General features: G+C 41.2%; 1 protein-coding gene across 3 annotated transcripts; it reads left to right on the forward strand.

Moving 5' to 3' along the window:
- The first annotated feature begins 5,240 nt into the window (after positions 1-5,240).
- LOC113451497 (major histocompatibility complex class I-related protein 1-like) lies at positions 5,241-20,878 on the forward strand. Of its 3 annotated transcripts, none has more exons than XM_026722882.2 (6): positions 5,241-5,410; positions 13,095-13,340; positions 13,844-14,116; positions 14,749-15,057; positions 17,221-17,295; positions 20,642-20,878. In XM_026722882.2, the coding sequence occupies exons 1-6, from the start codon at positions 5,335-5,337 to the stop codon at positions 20,677-20,679; spliced, it is 1,017 nt and encodes a 338-aa protein (XP_026578667.2). In that variant the 5' UTR covers positions 5,241-5,334; the 3' UTR covers positions 20,680-20,878. The 3 variants fall into 3 exon arrangements, with proteins under 3 accessions (XP_026578667.2, XP_026578665.2, XP_087784544.1); XM_026722880.2 differs by having other exon boundaries at positions 20,706-20,878; XM_087928418.1 differs by lacking the exon at positions 17,221-17,295 and having other exon boundaries at positions 5,265-5,410.
- The last annotated feature ends 4,296 nt before the right edge of the window (positions 20,879-25,174 follow it).

The following is a 25,174-nucleotide window of genomic DNA, read 5'->3' on the forward strand; positions in this document are numbered from 1 at the left end:
CTTAAATGTAGAGCCGAAGATCTAAAGATTAACTAGAAAGCAAGAAATCCAATGGTTTCCTGCTTTCTAGCTGATCTAAATCTCCCAGCACAGCAGAACAGTTGATGGATGGGGGTGGGGGGGAAGGAAAAATAGCAACTTAGCCAGCAAGTTTGCCAGGTAAGGAGTGAGTGGGCAGGGAGGGTTCCTGTGGGCCATGTGGGCAGCGCAGCCTTCTATTCCTGCACAGCCTGGATTTTGGGAGTGCTCTGAGGGTGACATTTCTCTGCGGCCCACCAAAACTTTCTGGCGGCCCACCAGTTGGTGACCACTGGACTAGATGACCTGCAAGGTTCCTTCCAACTATTCTATTCTATTCTATTCTATTCTACTCTACTCTACTCTACTCTACTCTACTCTACTCTACTCTACTCTACTCTATTCCTAGTCTATTCCTAGTCTATTCCTATTCTGTTCTATTCTATTCTATTCTACTCTACTCTACTCTATTCCTAGTCTATTCCTATTCTATTCTATTCCTCTTCCTCTTCCTATTCTATTCTGATGCAGTTAAGTGTATAAATTACGCACTTGAAGAAAAGTTATTAAACGGGGCTCAGCCTGAGGCACAAGGATATCCAGTGAGTTTCTGGTGGGGAAGGAGTCATTCTGTGGGGGACGCGGCCCGGCCTAAACGTTTCTACCCACCTTCCTCTCCCTACTGTAAACTGCAAGTCCTGTGAGACAAGTCCCTGGCTCTTGCCCCTAAAAGCAAGAGGGGCACCAGGCACAGAAGCATCGTCCCCGTGTGTGTCAGCGGCCACCAATTGCCACCAAATCTGAACACCACCACAATCACCCCAGCCCCACCCTCTCCAGCCAGCTCATTCTAAATAGCTTAGAGTGACAGGAAGAAAGAAGGGAGGGAGGAAGAGGAGGGGGGAGAAAGAAAGATGATAGGAAGATAAAGATAGATAGATAATAGATATAAAAATAAATAGATAAGAAAGATAAATTGATAAGATAGATAATAAATATGATAGATTATGTATAAATAGATATATAGATAATAGACATAACTATATATAACAGATAGGTATAGTGATAGATAATATAGATAATAAACAGATATATAAAGTTAGATGATATAATAGATAATAAAGATAAATGGATAATAGATATAAAGATAAATATAGATATAATGATAGATAAGAAACATAGATAATATGGGACTTCCGGGTTGTAAGGCTTCGTCGACGGCAGGAATCCGCTTCTCTGCGGGTCCCTGCTGTGCTCGCCGTCAAGGTACCCCGATCCAACTGGATTTGGGGTTGTCGCTACCCTGAAGGGGCAGCGGAAGACAGAGGAGATCCGAGCAGGGGTCTGGGGACATCGCACCCCCTCCCCAGCCGGCTAGACTCCTTTTCCCGAGACGGATGAGCGGCTGTCTCGGCAGCCATGAAGGATTCTTCAACCGGACAAGTTTGCGCAGGAGGAAGACTTAGAAGGAGAAGTTTTCTTGGCTAAACCAGGACATGATGTACTTTTAAAACACCCTGGGAACCTGACTTTGGATTGATACATTTGTTTCCAAAAGAATTTGTAACATCAGCGAAAGTGCTGAAGGAAAGCTCACTCCCCCTCCCTACGGAGAAAGCAAAGGAGCACAGAAAAACTTGCTCTCTAAAGGTAAAAATAAGCTCTTTGTTATAAGTGGGAAGGGGAGGACTAAAAAAAAAAAAATTTTTTTCCTAAACTTTGCTGGAGGAGACGCCTTGAAGATTACAAGACCATTAATTAATGGAAATACGGCTTTTAAAATATATCTGGGATTTTGCCTCTGGAGAAAAAAACTGTAAAGAGAAGAAGAGGGAAAAAGTTTTGCTTGTTTGGATTGTTTGATAACTCTGACATTTGGAAATTACTTCAAGATTGAAAGAATCTGGGTTGTTGTTTTTTAAAAAAAAAAACTTATAATGGTACCACCGGTTGATGAACTGAAAATGGAATATGAAAAATTAAAAGAAAGACAACAAAGTGGCAAGGATTCTTTGGGAGCTGCCTTCCACTTTTAGAAATGGCGGTTTCTACGCATTCAGCAAACACTGGAGGAAGGAGAAGGAGAAGAAGAAGAAGAAAAGGAAGAAGCCATCTTTAATGGACTAAAAGTTTGATTAAGAAAGAAAATGGGAAGGAAGGAAGGGAAAAGGAGAATTTAAGATTTAATAAAACAACCAAGAAAAAGAAAATAGGATGAAAAGAAGGTACAATGTTAGAAAGCAATTGAAAAGAGAATTACAACAGAGAGGAAACTTAAAAAGGGGAGAGGAGAGGAGGGGGCAAAAAGACCAGATTGGAGAAGAAAGGGAGGGAAAAAGAAAAAAAAGCCACGGGTTAGGACAAGATTTTTTTAAAAAAGTTTTTCTTTAGAGATGAAGGATGATAGATAGCTTATAATTAAAGAAGATTCTGCAAGAGCGCATAAGATAGTATTGTAGTATTTGTATTTGGAACAGTTTATTGGAATATTTAATGAAATATTAATGTTTAATAATGATGGATGTTGATATTTGATTAAATATTAGGAGATCTGTTAAATGATTAATGCTTAGTTAAAGTTTAATTTGTTAGTGTTTTAATATTATTATAACTTTAGTATTTTATTTTTCTATTCTAAAACAATGTACTTATTAGAACTAGAATTAGAATAGAAATTATACATTTAATTATACTATAAGTTTGTTATTCTTTCATTTTAAGATTTAATATGTAGAAGGTACTAAGCAGAATCAGAATGGAAATTATGTATTATTTTAAGTTTTATTTTAGGAGAAGGCGTCATACTTCAAAAAGCGATTACAGGGGAAATTTTTTGGTTAAAGGGAAGAGATACATAGATGTTTACTAAAGAACAGACAAAAGACATAAGTATAATGACTTTGAAATAAGATGAAATAAATAAAATATAATTAAGAGAGTGAAAAGATGGGAGAAGTTATATAGAAAATACAAAATGGTTAATAAGAAATATGAAGGGTATATAAGGTGGGCATGAATTTGATTTAGGTCTGTCAAAAAGATGTAACCTGGGGCCAAGTCACTTTTCAAAGAAGTTTTATGTTTTATGTTTAGTGTGTGGATTATGTTTGATTCTAAATTAATAAAATCTTGGAGAAATGAAATTAAAGGAGAGAAATTGGGAAAAGATATGTATAAATGATAACTAAGGAGGTTTTTTTTTCTCCAATGTTTTGCTTCAAGTGTGATAATGTGGAACCATGTTTTAAAGAATAATGCTTTGTTTGTCTTGTTGAAGTTTATGGGTAGTTCTTGGAAAGGAGGTTTTATATGTTTTGTTTGTCTTGAAAAATCAATAAAACTTGTTTAAAAAAAAAAAAAGAAACATAGATAATATGATAGATAAGATATAGAGATAAAGATAAATAGATAATAGATGTAACGATAGATAACAGGTAGATATAACAATAGATAACAGAGAGATAACAATAGATAATAGATATAACTAGATAATAGATATATAGATACATAGATAAAGATAAATGGATAATAGATATAAAGATTTTATATATATATATATATATATATATATATATATATATATATATATATATATAATAGATAAGAAACAGATATGATAGATAATAAATGATAAGATATAAAGATAACTAGATAATAGATATAACTATAGATAACAGATAGATATAACAATAGATAATATAATTAAAGGCAGATAATAGATATAAATAGATAATAGATATAACTATAGATAAGACAGATATAATATAGATAATAGATATACATAATAGATATAACTATAGATTGATAAGATAGATATAACAATAGATAATATATATAAATAGATAATAGATAAATGGATATAACAATAGATAGGTGATATGATAAAGACAGATACACAAAGATAGACAGAGAGAGGGGAGAGAGAGAGAGAGAGAGAGTGACATCCATCCAAGGATCCCTCGGCGAAGTAAAGACTGGTGGTGAGTTTCTGAAGCGGTAAAGCCCAACTTCCGCCTTCCACTCTTGATTTAAGTAAGCCCTGGAGCGGAAAAGACGAAGCGGTTAAGAGCAGCTCTGTCTCCCGTTACTAGAAAGCGCTGAGAAAAAGGGCAGGGCAAGAGCAACGCCTGGAGTTTGCGGGGCGGGGAGAGGGCGAAAGATTGCAAAAGGGCGGGGCGATGGAGACCAATCAGAGAGAGATCAACTCAGCGGCCAGGCGCGGAGGAGGAGTCGCTTGGAGATCGGCGTTTGCTCTTGTTTTTACCCGCACGCTCCAGTTCTTCGGCTACACTTCGGAGCTTTGTCGATTCTCTTTCTCTTCCTCTTCCTCCTACTCCCGCTCCTTCCCTCCTTCCATAACCTTTGAAACAAGCCATATTTATATGTGTGTTAGCTTTGTTCAGGTATTTTCCCACGTCATTATAGCTTTGTTCGGGTATTTTCCCACGTCATTGTGGTTCTGCTTTTAAAGTTGTAGCAACATTTCGGCAGAATCTCATCTGCCATCGTCAGGCTTCTGTATTGCCATATATGTGTGTGTGTACACACACACACACACACACACACACACACATATATATATATACACACACACACACACACACACACATAATGTTACTATATATATAACAACCCCCCCCCCCTCAGGCTTTTCTATGTATTTTTGCATTTTGTATTTTACAAAAATTTTACAATACTTTATACCTCAGTCAAAATTTAAACTCGGGTATGCTCGCAGCCTTCATTTGTAAAAAAAAATAAAAAATAAAAAATAAAGGTGGGATACAAATTAATGAACAATGTGACAAGCAGTGAGTGTTCTCCCTGTCTTAAAAACACTTGGATACATATTTTTTACTTCTGCAGTAAAAAAACACCACCACATTGGATTAGATTGGTTTTCTGCCTAGGCACGGGGTTGTTTATTTATTTACTTTATTTTATTTATATTCACCCATAGCGACTCCAGGCGGCTTACACAATTTAAACCATATTTAAAACAAAAAATAAGAACAAAAAGAATAAAAACAAAAAGAATCAAATAAATTAGTATTAGTAAAACTAATTAGTATTAGTAAAGTATTAGTAAAGTACAGTAGAATAAAATTGTACAAAAACAGGGTTGGACTAGAAGACCTCCAAGGGTCCCTTTCCAACTCTGTTATTCTATTCTAGCTTTCTCTCCTGCATATTCTTTAGAGTTCCACTCCTTAACTGGTTTTCCCGCCAAAACGGGGGAGGGAGAGGTCAAAAGCGAAAATCTAGCGGGAATAGATTCTTGCAGGAGCCCAACTTGGGCGCATATCGGCTGCGTGCATGCTGTTCCACTCTGCACCCCTCTGGCTCCTGGGGGCGGCTGGGGGCTTTATCCTGCTGCGGGGAACCTGCTGCGGTGAGTAACGCAGGGATCGGGGAGGGGACGAAACGCGGGCTGCACCTGCCTCTCCGACCTTTCCTGGTTCTTTACCTGCCAGAGATGCGTTTCTGGCGCTCCGCCAACACCCAGAAGGACTGCGCGGACTTGTTGGGGGTGAGGGGCTTCTGGGTGGGAGAAAAAATACCTCGGAGCACCGATCGACATTTGTCATCTTGCTTGGCCGTTCCGCCTTCTCAGTTAAGCCCCCCCGCCTTTTTTTTTCAGCCGTCTATTCAGTACTCCTTCCTTCCCGGAGCTTCGATTACCCAAGACGGTCCAGTCCCGGACCTCCCTCCGCCTTAACGTTCATTGTTGCATGTGTGGAATCTTGGCTTTTATTGCTGCACGTGTGGAATCTTGGCTTTCTTTGCTGCACGTGTGGAATCTTGGCTTTTATAGCTGCACGTGTAGAATCTTGCCTTTCTTTGCTGCACCTGTGGAATCTTGGCTTTTATACCTGCACCTGTAGAATCTTGGCTTTCTTTGCTGCACCTGTGGAATCTTGGCTTTTATACCTGCACCTGTAGAATCTTGGCTTTCTTTGCTGCACCTGTGGAATCTTGGCTTTTATTGCTGCACGTGTAGAAACTTGGCTTTCATTACTGCACTTGTAGAGTCTTGGCTTTCCTGCCGTTGGGGAAGGTATGTGTTCTCTGAGTTTTCTCCACTTTCACTTTTTCTTTTTTCCCCTGCTTTGATCTTCACTGAGTTGTTCATCTGTAGTGAAAGTTGCATTTCCCGGAAGAGGGGTGACTGGGCAGAGTCTTCTTGCACAAATGTGAGGGTGTTTGGTGTGTGTGTGTGTGTGTGTGTGTGTGTGTGTGTGTGTGTGTGTGTGGTGAGAGTTAGATAGTTCTTGGACCGCTGGAACAATTAATCAGTGGAACAACTTGCCCCCAGAAGTTGTGAATGCTCCAACAGTTTTTAAAGAAAAGATTGGGCAGCCGTTTGTCTGAAATGGTATAGGGTTTCCTGTCTGAGCAGGGGGTCAGACTTGAAGACCTCAAAGGTCCCTTCCAGCTCTGTCTTCTTTAAAAGCAGCTCATAAGGTCAGAACTAGTTCTAGTACTCCAGCCAGCTGATACAGAAACTCCCATTTCCAAGTGATCCCTTTAGCTTTCTTTAGGGTCATTCAGACTATCTTGGGGAATTGTCCCCTTCCAGGTTTACAAACAGGACTGTTAAAATGCCACCAATAAATTTGAGCTTGCTTGTTTTCTTGCGGATGTTTCATTACCCAAAGTAGTGTAAGGTTTTTCAAGTGCAGCTCTTTGATAGATAAGATAGATAGATAAGATAGATAAGATAGATAGATAAGATAGATAGAGAGATAAGATAGATAGAAAAGAAAGATAGATTGATAGAATTTTAAACAGATAGAATTCTTTTATTGGCCAAGTGTGATTGGACACACAAGGAGTTTATCTTGGTGCAAATGCTCTCAGTGTACATAAAAGAAAATATACATTCATCAAGAGTCGAGAATCATAAGGTACAACACTTAATGATAGTCATAGGGTACAATAAGCAATCAAATCATCCTAGGAAACAGTCAATATGAATTGTAAGGACACAAGTGACCAAGTTACAGATACAGTCACAAGTGGGAGGGGGTGGGTGATGTGATGAGAAGATTAACAGTAATAGTTGTGTTTTTTTAAAAAAAAACAAGTTTTATTAATTTTACAAACAAACAAAACAAAACAACATTAAACATTAAAAACATAAAACCTCTTTCCATTGTAAATATTTACAAGGCAGGTAACACATTGTTTTATATCACATACTTATAGTTTATCCCATTTCCATATAAACACGTAAATTCCCTTTACCAAATTCCACATTATTTCTCTTTAGTCATTATTCAATCATATTTCCTTTCTAATTTATCTGCTATTCAATCATCACATTTATATTTTCCTCTGGCTTGTTTGTAACTGTTCGCATATAGTCTTCCTCCGAGATTTTATTATTTAATTCTTAATTGAACACACACACATAAAACATAAACATAAAAACATAAAACTTTCTTTTAGAAAGTCACTTGGCCCCAGATTACCTCTTTTTGTATGGACTTCAATTAAATTCATGCTCTTCTTATATACCATTGCCTATCTTGTTTACCATTCTATATCTATTATATAACTCCACTCCACTTTTCCCTCGTCTTAATTCTATTTTATGTATTTAATCTTGCTTTATGAAAATATTTTTATATCTTTTGTCCATTTCTCCATTTACATCTGTCTCATTTCCAATATAGAAAAAAAATAGTTTCCCCTGGAATCACTATTCAGAGTATGATGCCTTTCTATCATTCCCCTAAATTAAAATTTAAAATAACACCTAAATTCCAATCAGATTCTGCTTAGTACATTCTACTATTTCAAAAACCAATACTACAATAATAAATCCATAACAGTCAACACATTAATCCATTAAACTCTATATTTAGACTAATATTTTAGACATTCCCTTTAGTATTTTATTAAAACTTAAAATCATTCATTATTAAACATTTTAAAGTTATACCTTAATATTTTAGTCTTTTATTAGATCTTAAAAAGTTCTGATTATCTACTTATAATACAAATACCACTATTACAATACTCATGTGTACTTTGCAGAATCCCCTTTTTTTAAAAAAAAAAAACACCCATACATTACCCATTATCCCTAAAAAAGAATTTCTTTTCTCCATCTTGTTTTATACCTTTGTAACATTTTCCCCCTTTTCCCTTTCCTTCTTAGCCCGCCTAAACTTTTTTACCACCTCCTCTCCAGACCTCTGCCTTCTTGGTTTCCCCTTTCTGTTGCATTCCTCTTTCCTTTTTGCTTTCTAGCATTCTGTTGTTTTTGCATCTTATTTTCTCTTTCATAAATATTTTTTTATTTCTTAAGTCCTTCTTTTTCACTCCTCTCTTTCTCCTTTCTTTCTTAGTCACACCATTTAGTTCGTTAAAAATGGCTTCTTCTTCCTCGGCTTCTTCCAGCTGTTGTTTAATTTGCTGACACATGACAAGCGCCATATCTAGGAAACAAAGGGCTTCTCCCATAACATGTTTGCCTTCTTTCCTTATTTTTAAATATTGTTTTTTTAGTTCATCAAGAGATAGAGCCATTTTAAACTGTTTATTCTTCTTTTTCTGTATCCTCTTATTATTATTAAGCCAATCAATTATTTCCAAGCTTAAAACAGTTCCCAAAAGTCCCAAAATCCCAAAGTCATCAAACAGTCCAGGCAGAGTACAAACTTCTTCCTTTTACAATTTCTCTTCCAGGGGTGAAGTCAAATTAGGGGGGAAAAAAAACGCACAATTTGTGCTTTAAATCTTTTTTACAATTAACTTCTATTCTCTTTATCTTCAAGGCATCTCCTCCAGCAAAGTCTTAGAATAATTTTTTTCCCAAGCCCCTCCCTTTCCACTTATAACAAAGGAGTTTAGGTTTTACCTTCTATTAAAAAGCAGGTTTTCCTTGTCCATTTGTTAATTCCATAAGGGAGGGAGAGTAACTTTCCCTTTTCAACTCTTTCCTTCGCCGCTGAAAACATCAATTGGGAACATTGTAGCATCCAGAAAAGAGCCAATACTTTCCCAGGTATTTAAATATATCCTTAAGGTCCCAGTTCGACCAAGAAAAAACTTTCGTTTTAAAACTACTACTTCTTCCTCCTGCGCATTCTTTTTCCAGTTGTCGGCTTCTTCGTGGTGGCCATTAAGACCGCTGCTCCACCGTCTTGAGAGAAGGGGGTTATTGCCAGCTGGGGAGGGGGTCTGCGATACCCCTCAACCCCTGTCCGGATCCCCCCTATCTTCAGCTACCCCAACAGGGTAGCCTTAGCCTCCAAATCCGTCAGGATCGGAGGCACCAAGGTGGCTAGCACAGCAGGGATCGCGGAGAAACGCGAATCCCTGCTGTCACCGAAGCCGACAAACCGAAAGTCCTTCAGTAATAGTTGTTGAGGTAATTCCCCATTAGGAGAATGAGCGCATATAGGGAGACGTATTTGAGAGAAGTGTTTGAATAATACTTACACAGTACACAGATATACTGTACAGTAAATGTAGGTTTTTACTTCAAGAAAGGTTTAAGCAAAGTCCAAAAGTCCAAAGTCACTCGCAGGTAAAATCAGTCACTTTTCAATCCAGGGATAATCCAAATATCAAATTCCAGTGTCAAAAAACAGTTCAGTAACAGACTTATATTAAACCCAGTAATAGCAGTCAATTAGAAGAAAATGGAGGAACCGCAATATTTTCCAATAGAAGGAAAAAGAGATACTCAGACACACTCTCTTCTGAGACTAAGACTAAACAACCCAGGTTTCTGGCTCCATCTTATGGCTGTTTGAGAAACCACACCCAATTGCATGGTCTTGCATTCCCTTAAAGATATAGTACTAAAATGTTTATCCTGGTTTATATATTTCTAACCCAAATACCTGTTAGGTGACTTATATTCCTAACAGTAGTGCAGACTTAGTAAATAGTTGGACAGTGTTGAGGGAATTATTTGTTTAGCAGAGTGATGGTGTTCGGGGAAAAACTCCTTGTGTCTAGTTGTTCTGGTGTGCAGTGCTCTATAGCGTCATTTTGAGGGTAAGAATTGAAACAGTTTATTTCTGGGATGTGAGGGGTCTGTAAATATTTTCACAGCCCTCTTTTTGACTTGTGCACTATACAGGTCTTTGATTGAAGGCAGGTTGGTAGTAGTTGTTTTTTCTGCAGTCCTAATGACTCTCTGAAGTCTGTGGTCTGTCCTGTTGGGTTGCAGAACCAAACCAGACAGTTATAGAGGTGCAGATGATAGACTCAATATTTCCTCTGTAGAACTGGATCAGCAGCTCCTTGGGCAGTTGGAGCTTCCTGAGTTGGCGCAGAAAGAACATTCTTTGTTGTGCTTTTTTGATGACGTTTTTGATGTAAGGTGTCCATTTTAGGTCTTGTGACATGTTAAGTCGAATGAAACTCTGAACATGCCACAGATAATCAGTTTTATTTCTCTGATCAGAAAGTAAAAACTGGGAGACCTTTTAGTCCCCCACCTTAAAAAGCAAGGCCGAGAGAAAGAGAAGCAGGCGCATGTGCAAAAACTTTTTCTTGAACTTTTATAGCTTACCCCAGGAGTCGCCAACCTTTTGGACCTCAGGGACCACCAAACTCATAATTTTAAATCCCATGGACCAGAGACCCTGGGAAAATCCCCCAAAAAGTCTTCAGGAAAATTCCCCGACCTGTTTTCTTACCAATCGATTATTTGGGATTGCAGGATACCGTCTCCAGCTCTGCTCTCGGGGAGAGAGAGAGAGACTTTTGGTATCACACAACGAAAGCAGCAGAAGCAGCAGACGTCTTTCGTTCTCTCCCCCAAGCTCTGCCAGAAATGAGTCTTTGTGAGACTTGTCATGCTGGCGCAGCCTCTTGGAGCAGGATGTCTTGCAGGGCCCCTCATTTCTGGTGGAGTTTGGGAGAGAGAAAGAAAGACTTTTGCTGCTTTCCTTGTGTGCAGCCAAAAGCAGCAGAAGAAAGAAGCAAACAGAAGCATCCCAGTGGCCTAGCCAGGCACGTGGAGTGAATAGGGCAAGTTCCCCTCCTCTGCCCTTTCCCCCTCCCCTCATTATCTTGTGTTATTCACAATGCAAGCGATGCAAGCCTTGTGTTCCCACAGGCCATGTGGGCGGCGCAGCCTTGTGTTCCCGCGCAGCCTGGATTAATTGCTTTGGGGGTGACATTTCTCTGTGGACCACCAGTGATCCCCAGCCCACTGGTTGGTAACCACTGGCTTACACAGCTTGCAAAGACCCGTCATTGCTATGGAAACATTATTTCATATCGTGCAAAGCTCATGAAATTTTCTCAGCGCTTCTGCAAACAAACCTTACTTAGATGGACTGGAAAGAAATACATTTTAGTCCAAAGCTTCGTTTCTCACATTCTAAGTTGCTGGGAAGAACACATTCTAAGTTAGTTGCAGCAAGCAGATTGATGCATTTTTGCATTTCTCAAGCAGTTACATTCCTAGGCTAAGGTTGGCAGTTCACCTAGAAGTTTTTATCTCTGCAGTTGGTTCAGCTGCTAGCTCAGCACAAGTTACAATGCAGACCAGCCCAGCTTAGCAAGGGAATCAAAGATTGAGCCAGGCCCACTCTGCATATGCACTCTGTATATGCTCTAATCCTTTCAGTAGGTAACATCATCAGTGCAAGCAGTAGCACTGATGATGTTACCTAGTTTGGGCAGTGAAACTGAGTAGTGAAACATCTGCAAGAGAACAAGCAAGTTCAGGTATCACCAAGGATCTCTCATTTCAACCCTGAGCTACAAATATTCTCCGTCAACCTGCAAAATGACTTCAACTGAAATGATGTTTCATTTCTTGGTTGCCATTCAAGGTGGAGGGGACACTTAGGAATGTGGTGCCTCAGTTGGCTAGTGTTCTGACCTAGGCGTCCCAAAAGCACAAAGCCAACTCCTCATCCTGATAAAAGCCCATTTTATTTAGGTTAAAGGGAATTCCTCTCCAGCAAAGTCCCGGCCAACAGTCTTTCAAGAGATTTTACAACTACAGACCTTTATCAGGCTTGGAGAACTGCCAGGCCGATATCTTCCAAACACCACTCTGTAGAAGACAATACTTGGCAAGAAGTCAGGAACAGATCTTCACCCTAATGAATTGAACTCATTGTCTCCTGCAAACACCTTTCACTCCTCTTTATTCCCTATGGGAGAGGCCATTCACCATCCACCTGTGGCTTTACTCCTGAGTCAATTCTTGTTCCTTAGCTTTTCCCTTCTCCTGGCAGCTCTGCACGTGAGTACACTGGGAACAGGCTCCAGCTGTTCTTCTGCTTCACTGATGTCTGACTCCAAAAGAAGCTGATAACTGCCAGATGGCCTGGCCTCATCTCTGCCTCCGACGCAGAGCACTCGTCAGAGCCTACCCCCATACTCCAAGACTGGCCCATGTTCCTCCCCAACCTCCTTACTGTCCAAATCTGCTGCCAGCTTGGCTGGCCGGTAGTGGGCCACAACAGCTAGTCACAACCTGGTGTGTGAACCAAGATCATGTCATTGGATACCTGTCAGAACCAAGTGGGAACCTGTGACTGAACTGATTGGCCCATGTGACCTAAGAGACCTGGAGGGTGAGGGGGGAAATCTTATTCTTTTAACTATTCCCATGTGGGAATAATTTAGAGCTAGTTTCATCTTTCTAAGTGCCAATATGATGTACTCAATAAAGGGATACTTGAACCTGAGCCACTTTGGTACGCAAATTACTTCTCTCTGGAAACAAATACTGTGGGGGTAAGACACCCCTAACATCCCTTGGGGTGTGTGTTCTGTTAAGATATAACCTGTTGTGCCTTAAAATGGCTTCTACTGTACAGCACTGTGGAGTTGCCATAGTAACGGCTTCACGGTACTTCACAAGGGGGGTCTCTCTGGTAAGGGGGAAAATCCAACGTTAGAAATTACATTTGTATCAGGGCTTTTCCTATCTAATACAGGATTAGGATAAATAAATACCAGGGCAATGCCGGGTTATCGGCTTTGGTACCATAAATTCAAAGAGGGTTACTGATGATAGTGAGGTTCAGAGATGGTCCTGAGTTGTAGATTTCCTAATTCTGACCCTTTACCACAACCCTCTCCAGGCTCTTCCAAACATTCCCTGTCTTATTCCTACTTGCAAGTGTCAGGGCCCAGCCAGGAGCTCCCCCAGTTTCTCTCCATGGTCCACTTGGATGACCAGCCCATCGCTCGCTATGACAACCATACCAGGATGTTGGAGCCTCTGGTGCCCTGGATGGAGATGGTGAAGATGAAAAGCTGCCTGGACCCTGACTGGATATTCAGGGCTGACCTGAAAAGTCCACAAAATGGCCACCCCCAAAATGAAGGTGAGCAGGCAGATTTTTCCCTTCAGCCATGAATTCACTCTCAATTACTCATCTTCCACATCCTGTTGTTTCAACTATCAAGCAAAGAAACAACTTGCCACAGATTGTGGAATGGAAGCAGAATGACCCACCCACCCCCAAAACACACACACACACACACACTCCACAAAGACAGGACAAAGCAGCTATGAAACCACCCACACATGCATTGCAGGAATCATATCCAAGTGCCAGGAATTCTTTTGTCTTTTTTGGTCTCCAAGGATGCAGAGATAACGATGTCATATTTTTCTTGGGGGAGGGGAGATAGATAACGGGAAAAACCCATTCATACACACACACACACACACACACTATTTGTGAAATAGTTTTGTAGCTGTTGACAGTCAAATTTCACAGCCTTCATCTAGAAAGAGATTGAAACTCCTGATGAGGGGGTGAGAAGGGAATGCGTGGGGGGAGGAATCCCCACCCTTCCCAACCTCACTGAGTTTCTACTTCAGGGCTCCACACCTGGCAGGCGATTTTGGGCTGTGAACTCGGGGAAGATGGGAGCAAAGGATATTTCCACTATGGCTACGATGGGATGGACTTCATCAGCTTCGACAAGGAGACCTTCAGATGGGTGACAGCTCAGCCGCAGGCCCAGAAGGTCAAGGAGGAGTGGGAGGATCATCCAGGATGGTTCCAGGAAAATAAACACTTCCTGGAGGAGACTTGCCCTGTGTTGCTGAAGAGATACCTGTCCTTTGGGAAGGAAGCTCTACAGAGGACAGGTGAGTCCATTGGAGAAGAAACCTTGTGTCAGGGTTCCGACGGATGCCCTAATTAATTCATGAGCCTCGAGCCAAGTTTCAAAAGAAATCCAATTATTTATTAGGAGCAACATGTCAGCAAGTTTCCCAAGTGCAGTCATCTCTGCCCAATATAATGTACTGTTCACCTATTAACCTGTTTCCCCCCTCCTCTCAGGGTGTGTCATAAATCATATTCTCCAACAAAGCACTTTCAGGGGGCTGTGGAAAACACACCTCTCCGGCTGGGCTTGATAACTTGAGACACAATCTGGAGAAAGGTATGCATGGATCTGGTCATAGCAATGAACTGCTCCATCAGATCTCTTCCCCCCTCCTCCTTATGGCCACTCAAGAGCAAGCCAGGAATGCTTTATGAGTTGAACCCTTGGGGATCTCTCTAGGCTGGACATTTGAGGATGCAGGTGGGAAGGGAGGCCCTATTTTGGAAAAAAATCAACCTTGTGTTGTCCCTGGCTTCCCAGGGGGCTCTAGCGTGTCTAAATTTTGAAGCCTACTAGATGTTCAGGAGAGAAGCAAAGAGTGTGTGAGACAGGACGAGTCATAGGAGGACATTCCTGCTCTGGACTCATTTTGTTTCTTGGTTTTTGCAGAGCCCCCAGTGGGGAAGGTGAATTCAAAGGTGGTGGATGACAACCTGGAAGTCCTCACCTGCCAGGCCTTTGGCTTCTACCCCAAGGAGATCCAGACCACCTGGACCAGGGATGGAGAGGCCTGTGTCTACGAGACCCTCCGTAGGAACGTGGCCCCCAACTCAGATGGGACCTATTATGTCTGGCTCAGCATTGAGATTGACCCCAAGGAGAAGAACCATTACTGGTGCCATGTGATGCATGACAACTTGCAGGAGCCCCTGCTCTTGGCCTGGAAGGAGAAGCCAGATGAGAAACTGCAACATCCGGGTAGGTAGAAAGGAATTAGCACCCATGTTGGAAAGAATGAGAAAAAAAAAAGGTCTCTGCTAAACCATCTCAAATCTTGAGATGCAGAGTATGAAACATCCCCTTGTCCTTCTGATAGAACCTTCTGCTGAGATGATGCTAACGGTAGAGCCCCCACATCAGGGGTGGTCTTCAGCAGGTTCTGACCAATTCTGGAGAATCAGTAACGGAAATTTTGAGTAGTGCAAAGAACCGGCAAACACCACCTCTGACTGGTCCCATCCCCATCTATTCTCCGCCTCCCAAGTCCCAGCTGATCGGCTGGGTCTTCTTTGCTTGCCTTGCACAGGAGAACGGAGCTGGAAAGCGGGTTTTGCAGTAACTGTCCCCCAGGAATAGAGAGGGAATGGTGATTTTGCAGTATATCCTTCCCCTGGAGTGGGGTGGGAATGGAGATTTTATAGTATCCTTCCCCTGTCATGCCCACCAAGACACGCCCACAGAACCAGTAGTAAAACTTTTTGGAATCCCACCACTGCCCCACATCCCAACCTTCCAGTAAGAGCCATATGGCTCTTGGCTTCCATGTGGCTAATGGCTTCCAGAAAGAAACATTATTAATATGAGCTGTAAGGGAAGCAAAAAGAGTGCAGTGGAAGCCAAAAAAGCCAATGCTTTTTTAATTTGCATTAACAGAGGGACTCAATCAAGATCATGTAGAATAGAATAGAATTCAAGTGTGATTGGACAAACAAGGAATTAGTCTTCGGTGCATAAGCTCTCAGTGTACATAAAAGGTATAAGTGATAAATCATGATCATAGGCACCATAAATACATTCCTCGTGTATCATAAGATACAACACTTAGTGAGAGTCATAGGACACTAAATAAGCAATCATACTAGGAGACTAAAAAATATATAAATTGTAAAGACAAAGGCAACAAGGTTATACTCATAAGTAGAAAAGGAGATAGGAAATAGGAAGGATGATGGTGATGATAATGATAATGATAATGATAATAATAATAATAATAATAATAATAATAATAATAATAATAATAATAATAATAATAATAATAATAATAATACAGTCTTAATAAATAGGTTTTTAAGTAAAACACTTTGTAAAACACTTTGACAGTGTTGTGGGAATTACTGGTAGTTGTTAAACAGAGTGATGGTGTGCGGGGAGAAACCGTCCTTGGTCTAGTTTTTCTGGTGTGCAGTGCTCTGTAGCATCGTTTTGAGGGTAAAAGTTGAAACAATTTATGTCCAGGATGTAAGGGACCTGTGGATATTTTCACAGCCCTCTTTTTGACTCGTGCGGTATACAGGTCCTCAATGGAAGGCAGGTTGGTAGCAATGTGAGGTACTAATTCTACTTTATAAAGCCTTAGTAAGGCGACACCAAGAGTACTGCATCCTGTTTTTGTCACCACGCTATAAAAAAGATGTAGAGACTCTAGAAAGAGTGCAGAAAAGAGCAACCATGATTAGGGGACTGGAGGCTAAAACATATGAACTGGGCCTGGCTAGTCTAGTGAAGAGAAGGACTAGGGGAGACATGATAGCAGTCTTCCAATATTTGAGGGGCTGCCACAGAGAGGAAGGGGTCAAGCTATTTTCTAAAGTGCCTGTAGGCCAGACAAGGAATAACGGATGGAAACTGAACAAGGAGAGATTTAGCCTGGAAATAAGGAGAAACTTTCTGACAGTGAGAATAATCAACCAATAGAACAGCTTTCCCTTGGAAGTTGTGGGAACTTCGTCGTAGAATAGAATAGAATAGAATAGAATAGAATAGAATAGAATAGAATAGAATAGAATAGAATAGAATAGAATTCTTTATTGGCCAAGTGTGATTGGACACCCAAGGAATTTGTCTTGGTGCAAATGCTCTCAGTATACATAAAAGAAAAGATACATTCATTATGAGTCAGGAATCATTAGGTACAACCCTTCATGATAGTCATAGGGTACAATAAGGAGTCAAATCATACTGGGAAACAGTCAATATAAATTGTAAGGATACAAGCGACAAAGTTACAGTCATACAGTTACAAGTGGGAGGGGATGGGTGATAAGGAGCGATGAGAAGCGATGAGAAGTATAAGACCTCCAAGGTCCCTTCCAACTCTTACTATTCTGTGCTCTAATCAGAAATGTGTTTCTCCTCCTTTAGCCAGAGAGAGATTTGTTCTGCTGGGGACCATCCCTCTTGTCCTGTTGCTGGCTTTGATGATGTTACTTCAGAAATGTAAGTGAACTGGAAATACCCTGGTGCTGCTGGGTGCCAGGACCCTCCCTCTTTTTGACTCGTGCTGTATACAGGTCCTCAATGGAAGGCAGGTTGGTAGCAATGTGAGGTACTAATTCTACTTTATAAAGCCTTAGTAAGGCGACACCAAGAGTACTGCATCCTGTTTTTGTCACCACGCTATAAAAAAGATGTAGAGACTCTAGAAAGAGTGCAGAAAAGAGCAACCATGATTAGGGGACTGGAGGCTAAAACATATGAACTGGGCCTGGCTAGTCTAGTGAAGAGAAGGACTAGGGGAGACATGATAGCAGTCTTCCAATATTTGAGGGGCTGCCACAGAGAGGAAGGGGTCAAGCTATTTTCTAAAAACCCCTCTTCCCATAAATACCCAAAAGTTCTTTTTTTCCCAAAAGACTACTGGTCTTTCTATTGTTGTTGTTTTCTTTTGTAGGAAGTTAAAGTCCACCCCCCTCCTAGAAAAATTAAAATTTTTAGGATATACTAAAAGAGCAGAATATTTCCCCTAAAAGAGAGGTAGAAACTCAGGGAGGCAGAAACTCAGCCCCCCTCCCACTTTGTTAATGGGCCATTAAGGCCTGGGCCAGTCTACTGTACATAGCAAAGATCTACCTCCTTCAGGCAGAGCCACTCAATTGCCCTTCACTGCACCACCCAGCAAACTATTGCTGATTCAACCAAACTTAGCACATAGACAACCTAAAAAGCTAGTGGTGACCTCTGACAGCAACCAATCAAGATACATTTCTTTCCCCAGGAACAGGAAGCAAGTTCAAAGCCCAACAGAGGGTATAAATATATCTCACTCTCCCCTCCATGTGGTCAGCTGCCCAGAATCACACATGCTTGGTGGTTCTGCTTCCCCAATGAACCATCTTTCCAACCAGCCTCCATGTTTCTAGTATCTTTCTTCCCACTTGGAACTGAACCCAGAGGGACATTTCTTCCAAAGGGACTTTTTTGTGTTTTTTTTGCCCACTTTGGAAATGTTTCGCGTCTAACCCAAGAACCTTCTTCTTTAGTTCGAAGTTCAGTTCAGTTGTTCAGTTTCTAAGCTGTTCGGCCAAGAAGCAAAACATTTTTGAAGAGAAAAAAAAACAAAGAAAATCCAGCTGCCTTTTGGGGGAAGGGGAGGGGAAGTACATTTGTGACAGCCTGGATGATTGATAATCTCTATAAACATCCTGCCATGAGGAGGCAGAAGGGAAGGGCAACCCAAGTAAACATTTCGTTCTACAAATCTCTCTGTCCATATCTGCCTTTTTGGAATTTAGCTCAAGGACTGCCTATCCGCCCACCCGTTAAGCCAGGCAGGAAGCAAAATCTTGCCAAAGCCTGAGAAGTACAAACTTCTCCAACTGCCACTTTTAACTGCTTATGATGATTAAGGCAGATCCTTTTGTAGTTTCTTTCTCTGAAGTTTTAACCCACTCTGGGCACCTCTCTCTCTTTTGCAATTGTTTCGTAAGAAGCCTCTCTTCCTCTGGTCTGCCAAGCTCATCCACACATTTATTTGCACAACCTTAACAAGGGAATTATTGTTCAGAAAGTTAAAAAGAAAAAAACCCAGGAAGCTTTCCCCTCTACGAGACACCCCCCCACCCCCAATTATCTGAACCAGGGGTGTCAAACTTGATTTCATTGAGGGACACATCTGTCAGTGTTCCAGAAAACCTCACATCCAACCAATAACTCCAGACATCTTCTCAAAGGTTCCTTTTATTACAGTAGTAATCTGGCACATCTGGGAAATCCCAAATCTGAAAGTTCCAACTTTCCCTTCAATAAGTAAAATATTACAAATGCACCCCCTGCACCTCTCAGGGCATCACATGCCCCAATCACTATCCGTCCCAGCTTGAGACGTCCTCTCAGCCAAGTGCAGAAATAACATGACCTTGATTTTAAAAAAAGAATGCTATTATGTCTAACCACATATGCTCCAAGAAACTCCCCCCTCCCATTTTCCCAGGCTCAAGAATGTGGCAGCATGGAAGCATCTGGTGCTAATATGGCTTCCAAAGCTGACAGCATCAGGGTTGTGTTTGACAGGGGGCATGGCCAGCTCAACATCACTTGAGTCAGGGCGCAGGTGGTGACCTGAGTGCTCTGCCAGCGAAAAAGGGCTCCCTAGCTCCATTTTCAGCTGCAACGGCCTCCTGCAACCCTCTGCCAGCAAAATCAGAGATCAAGAGAGCCACCTGCAGCCCTCCTGAGCTTTGTTTTCGCTGGCAGAAGCACCACCGACCCAGTGGTGGAATTCAAAAAAATTTACTACCAGTTCTGTGGGCGTGGCTTGCTGGGCGTGGCAGGGAAAGGATATACTGTAAAATCCCCATTCCCTCCCCAACCCACTAACCTGCTTTCCAGCTCTGTTCTCCTGTGCAGGGGAACCAAAGAAGACCCAGCCAATCAGCTGGAACTTGGGGGGCAGAGAATAGATAGGGCAGGGCCATTCAGAGGTGGGATTTGCCGGTTCTCTGAACTACTCAAAATTTCCACTACTGGTTCTCCAGAACTGATCAGAACCTGCTGAATACCACATCTGCGGCGGCTGGTTCTTCATTATTTCCAGGGTGGCTCTGCAGGCCAGATTTAAGAACCCCATGGGCTGGATCCAGCTCCCAGGCCTTGAGTTTGACACCCTTGATCTAAAGTGATCGCCAACCAGTGGACTGGGCTGAGAAAATTTTGGTGGTCCGCAGAGATATGTCGCCTCAAAGCACCTCCCCCAAAGCAATTAATCCAGGCTGCGCGGGAACACAAGGCTGCGTACCCACATGGCCTACCAACCTGCTGGCCCCACACTTTGGCCGAGTGCAAATCTTACCTTCAGTAGAGCCCTGCAAGCTAGAACTGGAAGGTAAGAACAATGACGGGGGAGGGAAATTCACTCCGGGGTGGCTTGCTGATGTTGGTGGGAAAGTCGGTGCCATATTCCAGAGCTGCAGTAGCCACAGGACTGGCCCTTTGGTCATCCCAGAGCAGCTGCTCCTCCACCTGGATGCACCGGCCTGCCATGGACTGGAGGAGCTGCTCCTGGATGACCAAAGGGCCAGTCAGGTGACTACTGCAGCTCTGGAATATGGGACCAACTTTTCCACCAAGGTCAGCAAGCTACCATCAGTCAAAATTCATATTAGTGGTCCGCAGGATTTAAAATTATGGGTTTGATGGTCCCTGAGATCCAAAAGGTTGGCGACCCCTGATCTAAACCATCCTTCCCTTTTATATTTCCTCCAACTTTGAAAAGGACAGTTTTTACAACAAAGGATAATGTGCTTTTCATTCCACAATATCTCCCTCCTTCCCCCAAAACTGTCAGCTAATCAGATCCCCATCACAGTGGCCCAGAGGGTATAAAAATCCTGATTTCTCCTTCATTCAAGGTTTTTCTTCACGCAGAATGGATGAAACAGCCCTGGAATAAAGAGCTGGCAATTTCTCGTGGATTCCCACTTTCTGATAACAAAGCCAATGTGAAAAAACTATTTTTGTACTTTTTATAGTTTTATACTTTGTACTCTTTTTATAATAAAAATTGTTATGTCAAAACTTGTAAGTTCATGCTAAAAGCTCGCATTTTCTAGTAATGTTTGAAATCAGGAAATGCAGGCAAAAATGATCGTCTTATGCTGCCTTAGAACTGTCCACCAGTCCAAGAAGTGGTAGGTGATAGGGTCAACGTGGAGACATACGCCCATCTTCCCTTGGGTGGGGTGAGCCTGTGTGAGCCGTCCAGGAAATGACCCTTAAGCCTGAACTTCTGTGGGGAAACCTTGTGGGACTCTGCTCCATTTGGGAAGATGGAGACAGTTGGGGCAGCCAGGCACTTCTGCTGGCAACTGGATGGATGCTCTGCAGCTCTTTAGCCTGGCCCTGTTCGGCATCGCTGATGGACCGAGGGTGTTCTGGATTCCCTGTGCTTGTCTTGCAACGTCAGTCATGGAGCCTTCTCCAAGAGATAGGACCCAAAGTTCTCCAGGAAAGGACTGCTCCAGAGAAACTTTTCGCCTTGCTTCTAGTTTTGCCTCTTGGCGAAATCAAGGCCATTCAATCTGAAGGGTTCCATTTTCCTTAAATTAATGTGGGGTGTGTAAACAAACCAACTTACGCTTATGTAGAGTTGTAATTGCAGGAATGTTCCTATCTCGGATGGCAACCTCAGATGAATGTTTCCAAGCAAATACAACTCAGGCAAACAAAGTCACTAATCTAAAGGAGGATTAGAGAGAGGAAGTAAACATATGTTAGACTTTAACTAGAGATAATTCATTGTGTTAATTACTATTATGCTAAACAGTAACGAAAGTTAAGCAGTAACCAAAGTTAACCAATCTTGGAGGATAATTAAAAATGTGTATAAATGCAAGACTAGACTCCAATAAAGATTATCATGATTCAGTTGTTCATGATCAAAACAACTCGACTGCCTTATCATTACAAGTGGCGCATGAACAGGGACCCTCTTACTTCGTCCGGCAAGGATTTGGTACACCTTCAACCCTTTGTGGTTTCTTCAACCTTTTGGTTTCTGTATGTATGGGGTCTTTGCTTTCTGAGGAACAAAGGAAGCATGTAGATGAATTAGGCTATTTGTTGAAGAAAAATAATACTGAGGTACCACAGAGAAATCTCTTAAGGTTGGTCCAGGAGATTGCAGCTCAGTGCCTATGGTACCAAGAAGAGGGGTCTTTAAAATTAACTGATTGGGAATGTATTGGGAAAACATTGCATACTGAACCTCGAGCAAAAATAGAAGTTTTGCAAGTGGCATTTATGTAGGCATGCAATTGAAAAATTTGGTCACAATGAACTTTCTCTTTTAACACCTCCACCTTCATGTTATACTAATGCTGTCATTTGTCCCCCTTCTTCACCTGAATATATGTCTTCAATTCCCTCAGCTCCTGCAGATACAGGGCAAAAGCCTTCTGACTCTATTGTTCAGTCTTCTTTTCAGAAAATGGTTGAGAATTGTAAAAAGGATGCCTCTGTCTCAGGAACAGAACTTGCAGAATTATTCTGTTTGTCCAGTACAATATCGTCCTGGTCAGGGGCCAGAGCTTGGACTACAAGTAGCAGAATGGGAGGGTCTGCTTTTTCAGATCTTAAGAGAGTTAAAAAAGGCAGTTACAGACTATGGGATTAGTGGAAATTTTACAAGAGGACTTGTAGAAGGAATTAAAAATGGTTATACAATGATTCCTGAAGGTTGGAAGCAAATATTACTTGACTCCTCCAGCAGTCTCTCTCACTCCTCCCCAGCCACAGCTGGTAGCGCTGGGATTGATTTAATCACTCAAGAGGAAATTGAGTTTAAATTTCCCATGGAAGTTAAAATAGTTCCATCTCAATTTAAAGGTCCTCTTCCTTCAGGATTAGTTGGCTTAATTTTGCCTCGTTCTTCTGAGCACAAAAAGGGCTGTTTTGTGGTGCCTGGGGTAATAGATTCAGATTACACTGGTATCCTCATGATTCAGATTTGGGTGAATCTTCCTCAAGTTCTTCCTTGTAATTCTTCTGTTGTTCAATTGTTTCTTCTATATGAAAATCCATCTCCTGGTATAGGTAATTGTGGGGGATGTAGGATTTGGATCAACTTCTTTATCTGTAGGCTTACTTCATCAGCTGAACTCCTCTCTCTTCCTAAATAAACAACCATTTCAAGGGTTATTGGATACTGGAGCCGATGTTACTGTCATCTCCTCTTTACAGTGGCCAGTACAGTGGCCAAAAACGACAGTTTCTTCATTGTGGGGAATAGGAGGTTCTACAGCTGCTTGGCAGAGTGTTCAAGAAATTAATGTTACAACATCTGCTGGTAAGTCTTTTTCCTACAACCATACATTCTAGATATTCATACTAATATTTGGAGCCTTGATATCCTTTCTCTTCTTAATGGTAATTTGATTCTTGATGGTGGCTCTTCCTCTTAAAGGGCCATGTTCTACACTGGTTTGGGTGGAACAATGGCCATTATCAAGGGAAAAACTTGCTGTTTTACAACAATTCGTTCAAGAACAATTGGCTGCTGGTCATATAGAACCTTCTACTAGTCTTTGGAATACTCCTGTTTTTGTTATAAGATTTCAGAATCATATCAGATAGCCTTTTCTCAATATGTGGGAAACTTGTTGTATTCTTTGGAAACTTGTTCTATTCATGGCCTTATCCCATTTGGAAACACCGGGGAATTATGTAAGAATGTTGTTCGCAGATTTTAGGTCTGCTTTCAATACCATCATACCGCACAGATTAATAGCCAAGCTCAAAGATCTAGATTTTCCAGATTCTATTTGTTTATGGATATTGGATTTTTTAACAAATTGTCCACAAAGAGTTAAACTGAATGATTATATTTCTACTGTCAAGACACTTAGCATTGGCACTCCATGAGTTGTGTCCTTAGTCCACTACTGTTCTCCATTTATTCATCTGATTGCACAAATAAACATCCCAACAATAAGATAATAAAATTTGCAGACGATACTACGCTTGTAGGACTTATTTCTGGGGATGATGAGTCTGCATATCGGGATGAGGTATTACAGCTATCCCACTGGTGCAAAAATAATAATCTTCTATTTAACATTAAGAAGACCAAGGAGGTTATAGTGGACTATAGGAAAAAAAGAGCAGACATTCAGCCACTGTATATAGAGGGAGTTCGTGTGGAACAGGTGGTTGAATGTAAGTATCTTGGGACCATCATTACAAATGACCTGACCTGGAGTGCAAACACCGCTGCTTTAATTAAGAAGGCACAACAACGGTTGTATTTACTAAGGATTCTTATGAAACAACAACTGGCTGAGAGTCTACTGACTACCTTCTATCGGAGTTCAATTGAGAGTATATTATCCTACTGTCTCTGTGTATGGTTCTCGAGCTGCACAGTGGCAGAGAAAAAGGCAATTCAGAGGGTGATTAAGATGGCCCAAAACATCATTGGCTGCTCACTCCCTCTTTGGAAGAACGGTATAGGAATAGATGTAAGAGGAAGATATTTAATATATTGAATGACTCCTCTCATCCGGGACATCAGCTCTTTGAACTATTACCATCGAGAAGGAGATTCAGGGTATTAAGAACAAGGACGACTAGATTTAAGAACAGTTTTATCCAAGTGCAGTTTTGAGTTTGAATGCAGGGTCATAAGATTTTGTGGAATTTAATGGCTGAGAGTAATGGGGTATTTACATTTTTAAATTGTATAGAGATCATTGTATGGTCTGTTGTGTTTAATTTTATTTTTCTTTCAATGGTGTTGTCCAGTTTTACTTGTGGAAGAGCACCTCATTTCGTTGCACCCGCTTGCGAGTGTAATGACAAATAAATTCTTATGTCTTTATCCCAGGATCCTAGAATAGTGGTTACTACTACTTTAAATCCGGCCTTTTCTTCTATTTTTGTGCGAAATCCTATTTCTAAAGCTCTTACAGTCTTTACTGATGGATCACCTACAAGGGGTGTGGTTGTCTGGCAGATTCAACAACAATGGTATTCTAAATTTACTGCCATGCAGACTTCATCTCAACATGCTGAGCTGGCTGCTATGATTTTGGCTTTACGATTGTTCAATGACCAACCTATTAACTTGATCGTTGATACCCAATAAGTGTATTTAGCTATGCAATCTCTTCCCTTTTCTTATTGTGCTCTCTCTTTGGATAAGAATTTGTTATCCTTGTTTTTATCTTTAAAGAATAGTTTGGAAACTCGCTTGTATTCTTTGTATGTAGAACACATTCGAAGTCATACTCCCTTTACTAATGCCTTGACTGAAGGAAATCAGAAGGCAGATGAATCCTTAAAGGATGTTGAGTCTTTGTTTGCTGATCCTGTTGATAGTCAT

The sequence above is a fragment of the Pseudonaja textilis genome, chromosome 2 (assembly GCF_049901715.1).
Source record: "Pseudonaja textilis isolate UNSWEBS1 chromosome 2, rPseTex1.2, whole genome shotgun sequence".
NCBI lineage: Eukaryota > Metazoa > Chordata > Lepidosauria > Squamata > Elapidae > Pseudonaja > Pseudonaja textilis.

What these genes read in the sequence shown, in the direction of transcription:
- LOC113451497 (XM_026722880.2), top strand. Translation starts at nt 5,335, where the DNA reads ATGCTGTTCCACTCTGCACCCCTCTGGCTCCTGGGGGCGGCTGGGGGC. An exon ending in GCTGCGGGGAACCTGCTGCG is followed by an intron (nt 5,411 to 13,094) that starts GTGAGTAACGCA and finishes AACCCTCTCCAG; the next exon opens with GCTCTTCCAAACATTCCCTG. An exon ending in GGAAGCTCTACAGAGGACAG is followed by an intron (nt 14,117 to 14,748) that starts GTGAGTCCATTG and finishes TGGTTTTTGCAG; the next exon opens with AGCCCCCAGTGGGGAAGGTG.